Source organism: Hoplias malabaricus, chromosome 18 (genome assembly GCF_029633855.1).
Source record: "Hoplias malabaricus isolate fHopMal1 chromosome 18, fHopMal1.hap1, whole genome shotgun sequence".
Taxonomy (NCBI): Eukaryota; Metazoa; Chordata; class Actinopteri; order Characiformes; family Erythrinidae; genus Hoplias; species Hoplias malabaricus.
The window spans coordinates 28327915-28346201 of NC_089817.1; the positions used below are offsets into that span (position 1 = coordinate 28327915).

Genomic DNA, 18287 nt, shown 5'->3' on the forward strand with positions numbered 1-18287 from the left:
ACAAAAGCATTGTGTGTGTCAATAAAGTGAAAACAAGTCGGCTTTTTATGCGTTTTTTAAGTTCATGGCTGAATTATGTCATTTTTACCTGGCAGTATTTTCAAACACACTCAGATGTTAGTTTTATTGTTGTCTTTCTAACAAGTTGATGGCAGCTGAGTGTTATTGTAGAGTCTGTGGTGTTTCTGAGCGCAGGGTTCAGTTCATGTTGGTGACAGTTTTTCAGAGCAGATGGTTTTCAAACCAGAGGACATCTGTTCATTAGAAAAATGTTTGAAAAAGAATTTGAATTCATCTGTATTCTTCAACTCCGCAGTTTCATCCAGAGTGATCGACAGAGGCCTAGTGGGAATTGGATAAAGCTTCGGCGCAACAGTGCTACTGTTAAACCGGACTATTCATAGGAATAAAAAATGTGAGTGTTACTGTAGGACAAGGATCTTTGTGGATGTCGTAGTTTAGAGGGTAACATTGGTGCGTTCTGTGCAAAAGACCAGCTCGGGGGACCTGGGGTCATGTTCAATCCCTACCTTGGGTCACTGTGAGGAGTAGGGTGTGTTTTCCCTGTGTCTGCGTGGGTTTCCTCCAGGTGCTATAGCTTCCTTCCCCAGTTGGTGGGTGGATTGTCTGTATGAAATTGTCCACAGGTCTGACAGGGTGAGTGTGATGCTGTCCTCGGTGTGTTGTCGCCTTATTCCCAATGACTCAGAGTGAGCTCCAGACCAACTGCGGGACAGGACGGAGGGGTTATGGTAGATGAGTGACTTAAGGAATTAGGGAATTCAAATGGAATCCAGAATTCAAATATTCTACCCTTTAGTGGAGGCTGGGTCACTGATACCTGCTTTGAATATTGTTGGGAACGAAGAAACATGGGGAAAATGTTGTTAATACCTTTCCTTGTGGCGTCCCAGACTGTTTTGCCTGGCTCTGCATCATTTATATGGACTCTATGTTAGTGTTTTACACTCACTTTGTGAAGATAATTCTGTGTCTCTGTATAAAAGCTTAAGATGATCCAGAAAGGCTGGCTCTTTCTGTTACTGCTTGCTTTAAGACGTTTATCGTAGGTATCTCTCCATGGAGAAGGATTAGGATGATCTAGAAAGGCCGTCTTCAGACATGTGTTAAGGCTTATCTCTGTTTTGCGTGGGAATCCTGTATGAAGCTTTAGATGTATGGGAACAGCGTGCCTGCAAGTCTAGACCTGTGCCTTATCCCTCCGAGGCACGTATAGCCACATCCAGGGGCTATTTGTGAAGAAATACAGTTCAGAGACACACACCTGTTGGCTGTTATGCCGTGAGTGTGAGGAGCATGTTTGGGTGGAAGTTCAGAACTGTTAAATATATGTTGCAAAAATTGCATGACAAAGCAGCAGGTGAATAAAGTTCAATGTCAAAAACACCAGCTTTAAAATATATCCATAGTTTCAGATGTTTTTCTACTCTATTCTGCAAAGGAACACAGCTCGGAATCTTAATGGAACGTCTGTGACCTGCTTTGGTCAAAACACCACAAGGATTCAACACCACAGCCGTGTTCTCCCCTCCCCCGTGTTTAAACAGCCCTGTTCAGAACAGCCGGGTTCAGCGCCTGTTCCTGTAAATGATAATGAGCCGCTCGCTGTTCACCCCGTCCCTGAGCGAACAGCAGTGAGGAGCGAGGAGCAGAAGCTCTGGGTTTTAGCCTTTTTCGCTCAGTTCTCTTTCTCCTCTGTTCTTGTTTTCTCCATTTTTACTCAGTGTTCTTGTTCCTCTGCACTCGTTGTGTCATATATAATACATAGAGTGGAACAGCAGCACTAACTAATAGAATCAATGGTTTAAAACAAAAGCACTGACAGGTTACACACAGGTTTGAAAAGAGAGCAGTTCAAACTAACTTGCTTTGCCAGAATTTACGCCGCTGCACTTTGATTGGCCTTGGGCATGAACCTGGGCAAGCCCTGCCCCCAAAACTTTGAACTCTGACTCATAGCTGATTTGAATGTGTGTCTTTACTCAGCCTGTGGCAGCTCTGTCGGCTCAGCGTGAGAACACCCATGTTAGCACAGTCATCAGATCCTGTATTTGGACTGATAACAGCAGTGGAACAGAACAGCAGAGCACAGGGCTGCGTCTGAGCTCGGCCTCTAAACGTGTTCGTGGAAGCGTGGCTCTGAAACCATGTTAAGAAGCAAACACAAACATTCACATCCAAAGGGTATCAGATCGTCAAAAGTTCAACTACACAATGGTTAGGACGTCTGCCAGGAAACATACTTATTTTGATCAGGGGGCACAGAAGTTTAAAGGGGCGTACCATTGACCTCGCTGCAGGGCCGAATGAACACTCAGGTCGCGCCGTACCGTTCCGTACTGGTGTGGACCCGTTAGACCAGTTACGTATTCTTGTTCCATTTGCTGTGTTGCTACATCTGTGGCTCCTAAACATGCTGAGAAAACAGGCCTCAGCCCCTTTATTCAGTGCTGAACCATGTCTGTGTGGAAAAGCCACCGGAACAGTTACTCTCTTGTTGACAACTGTTTGGCCAGCAGTGGAAACGAGGCCATTGCTTTTTCAGAATTTCTGTTAAATTAATTAAATTAGCTGCATGCAAAGAGATTCATTTTGCGAAGGATCACCATACGAGATCACCTGTTGTTGTTGTTGAGCTGCGGGAGCCTCATGTCTGTGAGTGTGGGTCCAATGAAGGGTTTTCGGCGTTGTGCAGTTCATCTCAACCCGACAGTGTGTTAAAAATGTTTCTGAGAGAGCAATTTTCAGTGACTGGTGCTGGAGCAACAGAAAAGTTAAAAAATAAGCGAAACAGGACAGTTCTACACTGTTTAGAAGCATAGCTGGTGCTAACAGGCGCTTATGGTTTAGCACACCACAGCAGATGATTTATATATATTTAGAGGATAATACCCGTATATTTAGAGCCTCATACCCGTGAGCACTAATGGTCTTCTGAGTGTTTGGTCTGGGTTTGTGTTTTTCTTCACCCATTTTCAGACTGTGACATCACCAGTCAGTGATCTCCCACAGCACCCCCTCCCTGTGGCTCTCTTAAATGCTCATAAATAAAAAAATGTATGGCCTTGTATGTAAAGACACAGAACAGAAAATTGTCACACCGCACACACGTCATAAATACTGCCCTCGTTTTGAGATACTGTTCACATTTTTAAAAACCGTAGTATACTTTATTATTGTTATACCGCCCAACCCTGTCAGGCAGGAAATACACAATCATTGTATTTAATTAAACTTGGAAAATAATTAACTTCTTAGGCCAAGATATAGATTCAGCTTTGGCCTAAAGAGCATGTTGAGCATACAGCATTATCAGCACCCATCTGAGGAAATGACCACATGATGCCATCCAGATGACCTCTGTTTACTTTACACGATCACTGACTGTTTATTTTTTTCACTTATTTCAGGCAGGGAAACTAGCCGATCGGATTAATCTCCTGCTGGTCGACCAGTAGCTTTGCTGTTGGTGTGTGATGATGATCTCAGCATTAGCAAGCACTGGATTAACCGCCATGGCTAAGAATAGAGCCAATGGACACTGAACGGGCCTATGCTGGATTACCAAGCAGAAAGGAGGCAGGGCTTAAGAAGCCCCAATTTGATCTCCAGACTCTGGCAGTGACCCGGCCGCCTTGTTTCTCAGCGTTTAGCTCGGCCAGGAGGAGGGCGTGGTCAGAGTTGAGGCTCACCACTGAGAGCAATCCTGAGATGTTTTAAACACCTTGTGCTTAAGGTGTGGCGTTTACTGGTGTCATTAGCATCAGGTGCAGGGATCAATGGGGCATGTGTGGCAGACACTCGCTTTCAGCCTCTGTCACGCCCTCTACATGTGACTTAGCAGAAAAACACACTCTCGTTTGTCAGATCGCAGACCTGGTGCTCCAAAGTAATCTGACCACCACAGAGTTTAAGGAGGAACTTATGGGTAGGTGCCAGTGCAAAGAAAATATGTACAGCACCATAAAAACATGAACTTCAGCTAATATCATTGTTGTTCCGCCATCTGATGGTGTTTGGATTGATTTACAGTTTGTTGGTGTGTATATAAAGGTGTGATTTACACACACAAGTCATTATGATGAATCTGATACCGTACATTCCCAAGGTGGGTCGTCTAGCTGTGCATACATTGATTCATTCATTCATCTTCCGTGACGGCTTCACACTGCTCAGAATGTGTCCGGAATCTGGATCCCACTCGGGAATTACAGGGTGCAGGGTGCTGTGCATACAGAAATACTAATACAAATTCACTTTTAAATAAAGACTGGTCAATGAATTTCAACCAAAATTTAAAACTGGACGAAGATAGTTTTAATTTGAACAGAAAATTTTTACATGGATCTGATACTTATAATACTTGATTAGGCTCTGTAACCCTTATCAAGTTCAGGGTCGCGGTGGGTCCAGAGCCTACCCGGAATCACTGGGCGCAAGGCAGGAATACACCCTTTAGGGGGCGCCAGTCCTTCACAGGGCGACACACACACACATTCACTCACACCTACGGACACTTTTGAGTTGCCAGTCCACCTATCATTGTGTGTTTTTGGACTCTGGGAGGAAACCGGAGCACCCGGAGGAAACCCACGCAGACACAGGGAGAACACACCACACTCTTCACAGACAGTCACCCGGAGGAAACCCACGCAGACACAGGGAGAACACACCACACTCTTCACAGACAGTCACCCGGAGGAAACCCACGCAGACACAGGGAGAACACACCACACTCCTCACAGACAGTCACCCGGAGGAAACCCACGCAGACACAGGGAGAACACACCACACTCTTCACAGACAGTCACCCGGAGGAAACCCACGCAGACATAGGGAGAACACACCACACTCCTCACAGACAGTCCCCCGGAGGAAATCCACGCAGACACAGGGAGAACACACCACACTCTTCACAGACAGTCACCCGGAGGAAACCCACGCAGACACAGGGAGAACACACCACACTCCTCACAGACAGTCACCCGGAGGAAACCCACGCAGACACAGGGAGAACACACCACACTCTTCACAGACAGTCACCCGGAGGAAACCCACGCAGACACAGGGAGAACACACCACACTCTTCACAGACAGTCACCCGGAGGAAACCCACGCAGACACAGGGAGAACACACCACACTCTTCACAGACAGTCACCCGGAGGAAACCCACGCAGACATAGGGAGAACACACCACACTCCTCACAGACAGTCCCCCGGAGGAAATCCACGCAGACACAGGGAGAACACACCACACTCCTCACAGACAGTCACCTGGAGGAAACCCACACAGACACAGGGAGAATACACCACACTCCTCACAGACAGTCACCTGGAGGAAACCCACGCAGACACAGAGAGAACACACCACACTCCTCACAGACAGTCACCTGGAGGAAACCCACACAGACACAGGGAGAATACACCACACTCTTCACAGACAGTCACCCGGAGGAAACCCACGCAGACACAGGGAGAAAACACCACACTCCTCACAGACAGTCACCCGGAGGAAACCCACGCAGACACAGGGAGAACACACCACACTCTTCACAGACAGTCACCCGGAGGAAACCCACGCAGACACAGGGAGAACACACCACACTCCTCACAGACAGTCACCCGGAGGAAATCCACGCAGACACAGGGAGAACACACCACACTCCTCACAGACAGTCACCTGGAGGAAACCCACACAGACACAGGGAGAATACACCACACTCCTCACAGACAGTCACCTGGAGGAAACCCACGCAGACACAGAGAGAACACACCACACTCCTCACAGACAGTCACCTGGAGGAAACCCACACAGACACAGGGAGAATACACCACACTCCTCACAGACAGTCACCCGGAGGAAATCCACACAGACACAGGGAGAACACACCACACTCTTCACAGACAGTCACCCGGAGGAAACCCACGCAGACACAGGGAGAACACACCACACTCCTCACAGACAGTCACCCGGAGGAAACCCACGCAGACACAGGGAGAACACACCACACTCCTCATAGACAGTCACCCGGAGGAAACCCATGCAGACACCGTGCCACCCTTCATTATCTCATAATTTACAAATGATATAGACCATCTCTCAGCCAATCACATTGCAAGGTCGAAGCTAATTGTGGTATAATTCAATTTGCTTTTGTTGGACTTTATATCCTTCTAGCCCATGTTTGGCATTGAGAATGTTGCTCTTAGGCTCATGTGCAGCTGCTCGAGAGTGTTCTTGCTTTTCTGTGGAGAAAAGGCAACCTGTCTGAGCAAAACTAAACATCTGCGCTCACCTTAAAATAGCCGATTTCACTAATTACAGGGGCTGTGTACTAACTTTGGACTTGAATGTGGTTGGTCACAGCACTCATTTGCATATTGCACACTTTGGAATGGCAAAGGCTGCTGATATTGTTAATGATACACTGTGGTCCAAGCAGGCAATGCTAAGACCTTGGATAAGACCTTGTACATGTGAATCTCAATTAATTGAAATATCCTTATGTCTCTTGGCACTGGCCATTCCAAGGCTGGGTCAGAAGAAGCCTGCCAGAGATATCACACAGCACACATACACACACACACGCCACAGGGGGTTTACGCCATGCTGACAGATGGCACAGTGACTGTGCCACAGCTCACCATTGGAACACAGCAGGGCCGTTACATGGCAGGGAGAATGACATGCTGATGACAAGGCAACAATGTGAACAATATGGAGTCACTCAAAACTGTGACTGCACTGATTTGGTGAGAGAGTGTGGCTTGGGTTCCATGGCAAAAATCACAGTAAGTACGTGCAGAAGAATGATTATTATTGCAGCCATTGAAAACAGAGTGACGCTGCATTTTAAATGCGCTATAAATGTAGGCTGTGCTTCAGACCACGGTCCCTGCCACGCCAGAGAAAATGTGTACAGTACAGGTGCGTGTTGATCAAGATACACCTTTCAATGTACCGCAGTGGTCGTCTTGTCCACTTTGTCCAAGTCGGAGAGTAGACAGAAAGTCTGGGTGTGTGTGGAGCCAATTCACCTGAAAAAAATGTGGTACACTGTAAAAAATTGCTGTAAATTTACAGCAGGTCGCTACAGTATTTTATTGTAAATCACAATATTTACAGTAAATTATTGTATTAATCAAATACAGTAATATACTGTAAATTTGAAATACAGTATTCCTGTAAAAATATGGTAAAATGCCTGGGAACTCTGCTGCCAGTATTTTACTGTAAATCACAGTATTTACAGTAAATTATTGTATTATTCAATTACAGTAATATGCTGTAAATTTGAAATACAGTAGTATTCCTGTAAAAATACGGTAAATGGCTGGGAACTCTGCTGCCAGTATTTTACTGTAAATCACAGTATTTACAGTAAATTATTGTATTATTCAATTACAGTAATATGCTGTAAATTTGAAATACAGTAGTGTTCCTGTAAAAATACGGTAAATGCCTGGGAACTCTGCTGCCAGTATTTTACTGTAAATCGCAGTATTTACAGTAAATTATTGTATTATTCAATTACAGTAATATGCTGTGAATTTGAAATACAGTAGAGTTCCTGTAAAAATACGGTAAATGCCTGGGAACTCTGCTGCCAGTATTTTACTGTAAATCGCAGTATTTACAGTAAATTATTGTATTATTCAATTACAGTAATATGCTGTAAATTTGAAATACAGTAGTGTTCCTGTAAAAATACAGTAAATGGCTGGGAACTCTGCTGCCAGTATTTTACTGTAAGTCACAGTATTTACAGTAAATTATTGTATTATTCAATTACAGTAATATGCTGTGAATTTGAAATACAGTAGAGTTCCTGTAAAAATACGGTAAATGCCTGGGAACTCTGCTGCCAGTATTTTACTGTAAATCGCAGTATTTACAGTAAATTATTGTATTATTCAATTACAGTAATATGCTGTAAATTTGAAATACAGTAGTGTTCCTGTAAAAATACAGTAAATGGCTGGGAACTCTGCTGCCAGTATTTTACTGTAAGTCACAGTATTTACAGTAAATTATTGTATTATTCAATTACAGTAATATGCTGTAAATTTGAAATACAGTAGTGTTCCTGTAAAAATACAGTAAATGGCTGGGAACTCTGCTGCCAGTATTTTACTGTAAATCACAGTATTTACAGTAAATTATTGTATTATTCAATTACAGTAATATGCTGTAAATTTGAAATACAGTAGTGTTCCTGTAAAAATACGGTAAATGGCTGGGAACTCTGCTGCCAGTATTTTACTGTAAAATTTACAAGAAATTTTTTACAGTGTACAATGTAATATATACAAGCGTAGGGTTCCACTTCACTGATCTGAGGCGTCCCAACCCTTTTTCTGGGTGTTTACACGTTGATACCTTACAATTTCTCAGTAGTTCCCAAATATAGAGTGTTGTACAAAAGTCAGAGGCATATAAGTGGACCTGAGTAAAACTACTGTTTGTATATGCAAAGTGGTGTATGTAATATCATCTCCAGTGTATGTATGTGTATGTATAGACCAAGACAGTTGATCTGGAGCGATGTTTATGATCAGGAAAACCCCAAAGACAGACTGTGATGTTAAAGTCTGGGCTCTGGGGGTCATCAGTCCAGTAGCTACTTTGATTTGCAAGTTTTTCTTCTTGGGAGTTTATTTCCTTCACTTGGTAATGCCTTTTGAAAGCTGGCTTATTAATCATTCGTGGCCAGTTTCTATTTCTTAGGAAGGTTAATCTCTTCTGGCCGAATGACCTGCCAAATGCCAAAGGACTGATGGCTAAGTGCCCTGTGGCGTGGGTCAGCAGTGCAGGTGTTTTCAGGCTACAGTAGTATGCTCAGTAAATAAAGGTCAGTATGTAGGTCAGGCTCATAACACTTTCTGTCCAATGTATTGTATTGAACATCTGCATATATGAAGATCCCTGCTTGTTGCCCACACCGGTCGCTGTGCCCCGAAGGCTACGCTGGAGTCTTCATGTAGTCATGAAGTAGCTCGTTTTTAAGTTGTTACTGACATTATCTCCTGATGAGTTAGACTCTATCTGCCTGAATGAAAGTGATTGTCAGATCTCGATACACTTGATCTGTTTTCTGGTGACAGAGTAGAAGGCTGGCACAGTTTTCCCAATCCCAAACTAGGACACTTCTTCTCAAATGTCTCCCTCTAATGGCAGTTACGAAAAAAACAGGACAAAGTTTGAATGGCGGCCCCTAGTGGTGAGCTCCAGTATGGCTCAGTGAAATAGACGGTTCATCCTGTGTGACGGATGGCTAAACTTTGTCCTGAACACATACACACACACACAGATGAGAGAGAGAGAGAGAGGTGTATATAATGAATGACTGAGTACTGTGCAAATGCCAAAACCTCATTATTTGTTTAAATTCCGAGTCAAAATAGCTCTAGAGTCTGGAAAAATGCAGTCTTTATTACGAGAGAGAGAGAGAGAGAAGAGAAGTGAGAGAGAGAGAGAGAGAGAGAAGAGAAGTGAGAGAGAGAGAGAAGAGAAGTGAGAGAGAGAGAGGAGAGGAGAGAAGAGAAGAGAGAGAGAAGAGAAGAGAGAGAGAGAGGAGAGAAGTGAGAGAGAGAGAGAAGAGAAGTGAGAGAGAAGTGAGAGAGAAGTGAGAGAGAAGTGAGAAGAGAAGTGAGAGAGAGAGAGAAGAGAAGTGAGAGAGAAGAGAGAGAGTGAGAGAGAAGAGAAGTGTGAGAGAGAGAGAGGTGTACATCATAAAAGACACAGAGTCTGGAAACGTTCAGCATTTACTTCAGGAGACTTGCTTTCAGTTTCTTTTAAACCTGCGATGATAAATCCCCAGTCTGAGATAAGCCTTAGTAGTTGGTTACGTTTTCTGCTTCTCTCAATACAAACACGTTCAGTGATTTAGAGATCTTTAATTTAGCACTAGATGTAGTTGACCATTTGAACAATAGGACTAGCTAGGTACTAGCCAACTGTCCAAACCCTGCCCCCTTGGTGTGCATGAGTGGATTGAGTGGAGTTAGATAGAGGTGGGGGTATAAGCCATGGTGTTGGCTGTTATTTTTAGCCCCCTGTTTAAGCAATGGCAGCTGTTCCCCCTCCCTCCAACCTGTCCCTTCAGCGTCAGGCATTACTTTACCCCACAGCTGACCACGTCCTGCCCTGCACTCCAGCTCCCACAACACGGATTATCCAGACGAGGCTCAGGATACTACTAACCCACTCAGAACGAAGCACACACTGGGCTAGCTGTGAGTTACAGGTATCAGTGAAGTATTTTTGTGGCTAGCTTTGTGTGTTTATGTGCTGGTGGTCAGGCTAACTCTGGAGATAAGACTGCCATGCTCCTGAGTGAGGCTCATCTTGCTTCACTGAGGCCTACTTAGCCACTGGCTCTATTTATAGTGGACCATATACTGCTGATGAAAGCTCTGTGCAACATGCTAGCCTCTGAGATTTGTTGTCGTTTGTTCAAAGTATCTGCATTGCATTTGGTCTCAAATTCCCAGAAGGACAGTGCTCAGAAGTTGCTCATATAGGTCTCAGGAGACTTAACTGTAATGGGCAAAGACAGGGGATACTTCTGTTCAGATGAAAATGTTATCAATAGGATCAAAACTGAGAAGTGTCTTAGCCTTAAAATGGTGGAAATACTTAGTCTTTAAGTTGTCTCATCAATTCTGAGCCCATTGTGAGATTTTACTGGGATCTCAACACAAACTGAAGGAAAAACACTGGACTATTTTTTTCTCAGGAGAAATATTTGAGCTGCTGGAGACCTCAGCGAGTCCTCACTCACATTCCATGTCCCTTCAGCTGGTCTAGGAGAAAATACAGAGATTTTAGGGAGATTTCTTTCTCTTTTTTCAGTGAAGACTTGCTTTGAGCATTGGGTCTGGTGCTGTCTGAGGTTTCAGCTGTGTCAACAAGGTTTTATTATGCTGTGGATTGAGTAGCGTAGCATGCTAATGCTTCAGATATTTTAGGAATCAGAAAACAGCTATGAATAAATTGCTAACAATAACATAATGGAGCTACAATGCCCTATGCTAAGAGGCGCTAAGAGGCCTGAATATCGTAGTGTGTTCATCACCACAGAGACCAAAGCAGTGTCTGAAACGTACTCAATACTGAGGCAGTGTTTTGAAGCAGTATTATGAAAGAAAAAGATGCTGAGTTGGTATAAAGTGCTGCATGCCCTTTGGTCTGATGATGTCCCAAGCTGTAATTATTCAAACTAGCAAATATTAGCATATCAGTAGCCTGGCAATGTCATAAATTATTGCTGCTTTATAGCACATGAAGCACATACAGGTCAGAACACTAACTTCTGAGGCACTAACCCATAAGACAGCACTGGCAGAATAGCATCAAGATTGCTACCTTCAGTTTCAGACACAGCCATTGATAAGAAGCATATTAGCATGACTGTGGGGCCTTAGATATTCGCAACTGTTTAGCTTTTGCAAGCACAAATATCCAAATATACCTTTAATGAACTAATAATGTCTTAGGAATATTTACTAACCATTGAAATATCACAATATCAGTCATGAATATTAGTATAAATAAAATATAAGCCTTAAACAAATATTATTTGTGTGCTTTGAGCTCACCTGTCAATCACAGTTGTATGAATGCATGAGCTATAAAAAGTTATAAACAAGAAAGTTCACTGAAAATGATACAGTTATATGTCCAATAGGTCACAACACTGGTTACTGTACTGTTCTGGGCAGTTTAAGTCTAAACAGAAGCTCTCCTCACCAGTTCATTTCTGACTAAATGCAAAAGCTGTTTAAAGGTAGTGTTTGATGACTCTGGGGAACTGCAGTTCTTTCCAGTTGGTTTAAGTTCAGAAGATCTGTGTCTTTTCAGGTGGAACAGTATGTTCAAGGGGGGAAAAATGACTAAGCTTAACTTGTCTGTAAGTTTTAATTCGCTGTTTGAATTACCACAGAAACTCATTTAGAATTCGATTTGTTTGATTTTGGTTAATGTTTACTTTCATGCAGTTAGCTCTCTCCTGAATTTACAGTCCGTTCCACTGAAGTAATTTAATATTACCCACCTGTGGAGCAGGAATAGGGCAATATCCTCATCTCGTCTCGTGATTTTCAAAATTTGGAGGTCTCTTACCCATTTAAACACCTCTAGATGCTTTTTCTCAGCTGCGAGAAGAGAGAGGGAATGCCTAGCAAACCAGACCGAGCCCCTTTGTTTTTTTTAAATTTTTTTAAAACTGTTTACTGACACTGTAAATACAGGACCTGTTTCCAGTGTGCTAACAAATGGTGAGGAAACATCCTTTAAATTTACTTTAAATGGTTCAGTTGGCCATGACTTAGTGACAAGCGTAAAACATAGATGGTGTTTTCTTGGTGAAAAAAATAAAAATAAAATAAAAAATCGACCTGAAATATACACAAGGTCCTGATATGGGGGCGACATTATCCTCTCTGTCGATGTTTTCCTCAAGCCCGAAATATTAACCCAATCCACACAAGTTCACAACAGTTCTGTGATCAGCAGTTTATTCATTCTGCTTTTGTTTCTCCATTCTCCTCTGCTTTGCTTCCCCTAGCTGACCATTTCATCCCTCTGCCCTGCCGTTCCACTGTGAAGAGCTGCCTGCTGTGATCCTCCATCAGTTCTCCATCTCATCCCTCCCTGCACCTACTTTCTCTCTCTCTCTCTCTCTCTCTCTCTCTCTCTCTCTCTCTCTCTCCCTCCTTCTCAGCCTGCTTGGCCCATGACCTCTGGCCTGCCTCCATGGCTTTCTCATCACGCTTTTCTTTCTGGGAAAAGAAGGGAAGTGGATTTTCATGTTTTTTTTTTTTTGCATAATTTTTCTATATATCGTATATCTATATTTGTTTGTTTGTGTTTATATATAGGTTTTTAAGTTGATACTACCTCAGAGACTAATCAAATACACAGCACCTGTGACATATAGACTTCCAGTTTCCAGGCTGTTAAAAACAAAACATGATTCAAGTGAAAAATGTTGTGATATATACATTTTCCAAACTGCACACATTCGACTTTGTGGATCACAGCTTGACAACAGACACATTGAGTTGTCGCTGTGGTTCACCTAATGGGATCCTTCCCTGGTCTTTTGGACGATGGGAAAGGAAGGAGAGACTTGTGGTCAGGCTAGACGTATCAAAGCTGCGGTCACCTCCAGGTCCTTACGGGCCTCTGAGCTTAGAGGTACTGACAACGAAGCAGTTTTCCATCCAGATCCACTCACAGTGTGCAGCTGCATGTTAGGATGTTTTTGCAGACAGCTGTGTGCTCTCTGCTGGAATGGAAAGAGCGTGATCGACGTTTAATCCCACCAATGCACTGGGCTTAACTTCCAAACCACTTTTATTTACTTGCCTTCTTATAGGTTAAAGACGAAAACCCACCAGGCTCCAGAGGCTCAAATGTAAGTGATGAAAGCAGACTCTCTTGAACTGGTTCTTTTTGTTGCCGTACGACTCCTTCAGTCAAGAGATCACAGACTTCAGATGGTCAGTTTTAGAAGTTTTCAGACTTGGTTCTGAGCGAAGGGCTGGATTTGGATCTGCCCTGGATCAGGTTAGATATGTAGCCCAGTGCCTGATCAAGCTAATCCAAAGATTAGCTGACTTAGCATGAGATTCTGCTTTACAGAAAATCATACGCCACAGTTATTATTGTCTTATGTGGTAATACACAGTGTGACAGTAGGCCAGAGCAGAGGTCAGTTTTCCTGTGTCTCGGGTGGAATGCGAAATGAAACCAATAGCTGCTCCCTCTCTCCACAGGCAAGGTCTTGGCCGCTTGCCTGTTTTGCATTCTCTGTAATTTTCAGGTTTAGGAGAGGACCGGATTCCTCCCTTTCAAGAGGACAATGCTCGATTGCCAGGGACTGCAGCTGAGGCCATGCATTTTGCATAGGTTTCTGATGGGCTTTATTTCTTGTCAGTAAAAGTGATCCTGGATAGTATTGCATCACAAACACAAGCAAAGCGAGCTTAATGTGTGGTAGACATGAAACGGTTACCACTTTCACAGTAAACCGCCGTAAAATTCCTGACGGTGTTCTGCCCAGTTTCACCTGCCTTTCCTTATTCCACTCCCCAAGGACCATTGAATCAAGCGAAGGATAATTCAGGATGAGGAGGTGAGATTGGGCACCACACCAGAGCTCCTGAAGACTGAGGAGAAAGCTAATGGGCTGCAATTAATGCTACTTTTATTGTAAATGCAACAATGTTCTTGTTTATTTATTATGTTGCATTTTTAACGTCCCACAAGACGTTTCCCGCATGCAAAAAAATATGCATTCTAGCCTGAATTACCCACTCACCATCTGTTCCACCTTAAATGGTGCAGTGCTTTGTTCCACATTATATAATATAATTACTATAAATATACACACGAGTCCTTTTTTTCCCACAACTTTAAATGAGCACACTGTGTTGCTTATTGTACTTGCGTTCGGTATAAAACTTGCTGAAATGGTTTCAGTTTGTGTATCAGTATCTGTCATCTCCCCTTCTTATGAGATCAAAGGGATCGGCTACTAAGCTGTCATAGTGAATCATAGTGAAAATTGCAACGAAACCTAATGGAAAATCCTTAGCGTGGGATAAAACGTTTCAGCTTGCACTAGACCAAGGCAACATATGGATTTCCCAGAATATATGGGGGTTAACCATGCATCTTATAGTGCTAGTTATTGCCCTTGCTTTAATACCATAACACCATAGCTATACGTGAGGCTAATCCTAGGTTATACCTCCACAATTAGTATGATAATTAGTATCTGAGGCATTGCTTTACTCCACTGATGCTGCTGCAACTGTGCAGCGGTGGGGATTGAAAGGGGAGGACTACGCATGATCCTCCAGGCTGGGCGGCATGCTTTGTTGATGGACACTTCCATCCTCCCCACCTCCACCAATCACAGGTGCACAAGGAGAGGGAGGGAACTCTGGAAGCGTGAGGGCAGTAGAGAGAGGGAGAGACGGAGAGAGAGGAAAGAGAAAAGCAGGTCGTAGAGGATAACGGGAAGGAAATAGCTGAGGACAGGCATGAGCGGATCAGAGCGAATGGAAGGTGTGTGAGGCGCGAGTGTGTATGTGCGAGTCAGCAACCACTCCATGGAGCTGGGCTCGCAGATGGAGGCTGGATGGAGGCCAGTCCAGTGTTCCACGAGTGCCTCTATGTTCAGCGCAGAATCTTCTCCCAGCTGGAGGAGGACCAGCACCATCACAGTCAGGATAGATATGAAGGTCTGCCTCTGTTTCTGTCTTGCATTGTTGTGCTTGCTAATGCTATTCTGCTAATCATTAGATCACTAATGATGTGGAGTATTATTGCCACGTGGTGTGGAAATGAATGACCACTGCACAGTTTACTCTGTGGCAGACTGTGGATACTGTTGCCTCAAGGCTGGGAGCCAGTGTTGCATTGCAGTGCCCTAATTGAAGCTTCTGGTAATAAACCTCGACTTGATGAGCATGGTCAAGTGTCTTGACTCCCACTCTACTGGAGTTGTACCCATGTGGATTATTGTGAGAAGACATGGAAGCAGTGGGCAAGTAGCAAACAGATTTGCCTATATGACCTGGGCTAAAGCCAGAATGTTTGGGTAGGAAGGTTGGGTCGGTCTTCCCCGTTCCGATACCTTGTCCCTTTGGTAAATTCTGACATATGCCACTTGGAAATATTGAACAGCAAAATGGCTATCTGAAGTCTGTGATCTTTACTTAAATGAAAGTTTACCTCAAGTCCCAAAGTTGTAAGAGGATAGGATGTATATCTAGGATGCTTTTGCCTTTAGGTCATTCAGGTTTGGGTTAGCCGTCACTCTCAACAAGTTCTTTAACAATTTCAGCCATTCTGCCCATTCTCCATTTAATTTATACTGTGCATGTTTATTTCTGCTTATATGTGCAGTCAGACAGCGAGGGCAGTATGAGTGGTCAGTCTCAGTCTGTACAGGACGGAGGTGGTGGGCCTGCCCGTGGTCCTCCGACCGGTCGTAGGGTTGACGACCCTTCGCCAGACCAGAGGAGTAACGGCTCTATCAGCAGTCTCAGCCAGAATGGCAGTGAAGTGCTCAGACCTATGGTACGCAGGGTGGTAAGGAGGGTAGGCCCAGGGCTGGAGGAGCAAACCCCTTCAGCCCCAGAACCTCCAAAACCCACCCCCATGGCAATCTCTGTGCCCAAATCAGCCAAAGTCCCAAGTCAGGCGTCAAAACAGGAGGATGATATTTCTATGGGTCTGACCAGTCTGATGGGGCGCGGGAGGACCAAAGAGCATCGAGCTCGATCTCGAGCTGCCGACCGCAGAGAGGCCAAAGAGGAGAATGTGGAGAACCAGAAACCTTTAGAGGAGACCATGCAAGAGGTCCCTGCTCTAGCTTTAGCTGCCACAGCCAACCCACCCAAAGAAGATCCCCTGGCTCCACCTGTGGGCTTCCTACCTTCTCATAAACCAAACCCTCTCAATCCACCCACAGGTGCCAACCCATCTTCTAGACCAGATCCCTTAGCCCCACCCAAAGGCTTCATCCCACCCACCAAAGTAGACCCACTAGCCCCACCCACTGGCTTCATCCCACCCAATAGGGCACACCTGCAAAGCCCACCCACTAGTTTTATCCCACCTGTCAAGGCAGACCCTCTGGCCCCACCCACTGGTTTTATCCCTGCTCCTAAACCCAATACACCTGCTCCCCCAGCCAGTATAGGCCCTTCTCCCAAGCCTGACCCTCTGGCACCACCTGCTGGATTTGTTCCTGCACCAAAGCGAGATCCTCTTTCCCCTGTGGCGGGGTTCATCCCTCGGCCCAAAGTGGACCCACTAGCGCCCCCTGCAGGGTTCATTCCTGCCCCCCGGCCCATTGCAGTCAGGAAGCATGAGGTACAGATGGCATGTGCTCTAGATGCATGTACCGCCAGAAATCTGGTGCCACGTTTGAGGGCAGAACATTTTGAAACATGTGACACTGTGGCGCACTAACACATTTGGCATATGTCTCTTTAACCCAGTGGCATGGATTCTAACACCATGATAGGTGTGTGTGAGTAATCTTTGGCTAGTGAGAAGTAATCTGTTATGAACTGTTTTACTTTGTGGGTATAGATTTGTTTTATCTCATGTTTCAGGTTTTTTGTTGTTGTGCATACTTGCATTGCGTTGCCTGCAGATGGTAAAAGATTGATCAAAAAAAATTGTTATATTTATATTTGCTGATGTTTGATTCTAAAATCTATAACATAAAAGTGGACAAAATTATCTTAATCAGAATGGATTTGTTATTTACAAAGTTTGATCTTGAGCCATTAACTTTATCAGTTTACAGAACAGTTTTCTAGAGGAAATATTTATTCATTTTTGCTGTTATAACACACTGAAATACAGCTGGACACAAGCTGCAGCCATTTACTCCTACATACAGTTACACTACAAAGACATTGAGATATAACGAGTTACTGTTCCTGTTCCTGACTTTAGTGAGCACTATGTAACATTAAGTAACTTTTATCTTAGAAAGACTGTGGAATATATTTATATAAGCACAGTTTGGATGCTGCTAGCTGCCAGTTAGTCTAATTAATCAGTCCATTGTGATGGGCTAACATCTGAGAATTGTCAAGCACCATCATTTAAAATTATTTATTTATTTTTTACTTTTTTAAACAGAAATATATAAAATTAACCAGTCACAGTTACAAAGGTTTTGTGCAGTGTTGATTATAAACAGTTGCCAAGTCCTCACTACTGTCATTCAACATCTTTTCACAAATCGGACACAGCAAATGTCTCAGCAATGTCCGGTAGTTTCAGCAGAGAATGTCAGGCTTCAGTTTACCTCTGTGGATGGTTCACAGGGACAAACTACGTAAATCTGTCCACAGTGTTAAGACAATTGAAGCTGCTTTATTTTGTGTTGATGTGTAACTCCTTGATTAATGCTGACATAATTGAGTTGTAATTATACTAAACCTTTCTATTTTTCTATCAAATTCTCGAGATACAATGCAAATTTGCATGAAGCAACATGTCTGCTGTGTGCTAACGTGAATTGGTTGTTTGATGCCATGATGTGGTTGCGGTGTTCATTTTTGTCTGTGGTAGTTTCGGTACGTGGTGAGTGTGTGTTTATTGTGTTTATTCAAACCATCTCATACACACTTGGCTGTGTTGTGTCGACCTGAAGGTAAAGGGAGTGACTCGGCCCTCTGCTGCCCCCGCTGGGAAGTCCCAATCTGGTACCACTGGCCAACAGGT

General features: G+C 43.9%; 2 protein-coding genes across 2 annotated transcripts in view; both read left to right on the forward strand.

The window, feature by feature from the left end:
- Positions 1 to 18287, forward strand: part of LOC136674319 (unconventional myosin-XVIIIa-like) — a 93979-nt gene that overhangs the window by 12360 nt on the left and 63332 nt on the right. The window lies entirely within an intron of this gene.
- Positions 13409 to 17180, forward strand: LOC136674318 (uncharacterized). The gene is made up of 2 exons (XM_066650250.1): positions 13409 to 13443; positions 15945 to 17180. Exon 2 carries the CDS (start codon positions 15963 to 15965, stop codon positions 17013 to 17015), a length of 1053 nt encoding a protein of 350 aa, XP_066506347.1. The 5' UTR covers positions 13409 to 13443; positions 15945 to 15962; the 3' UTR covers positions 17016 to 17180.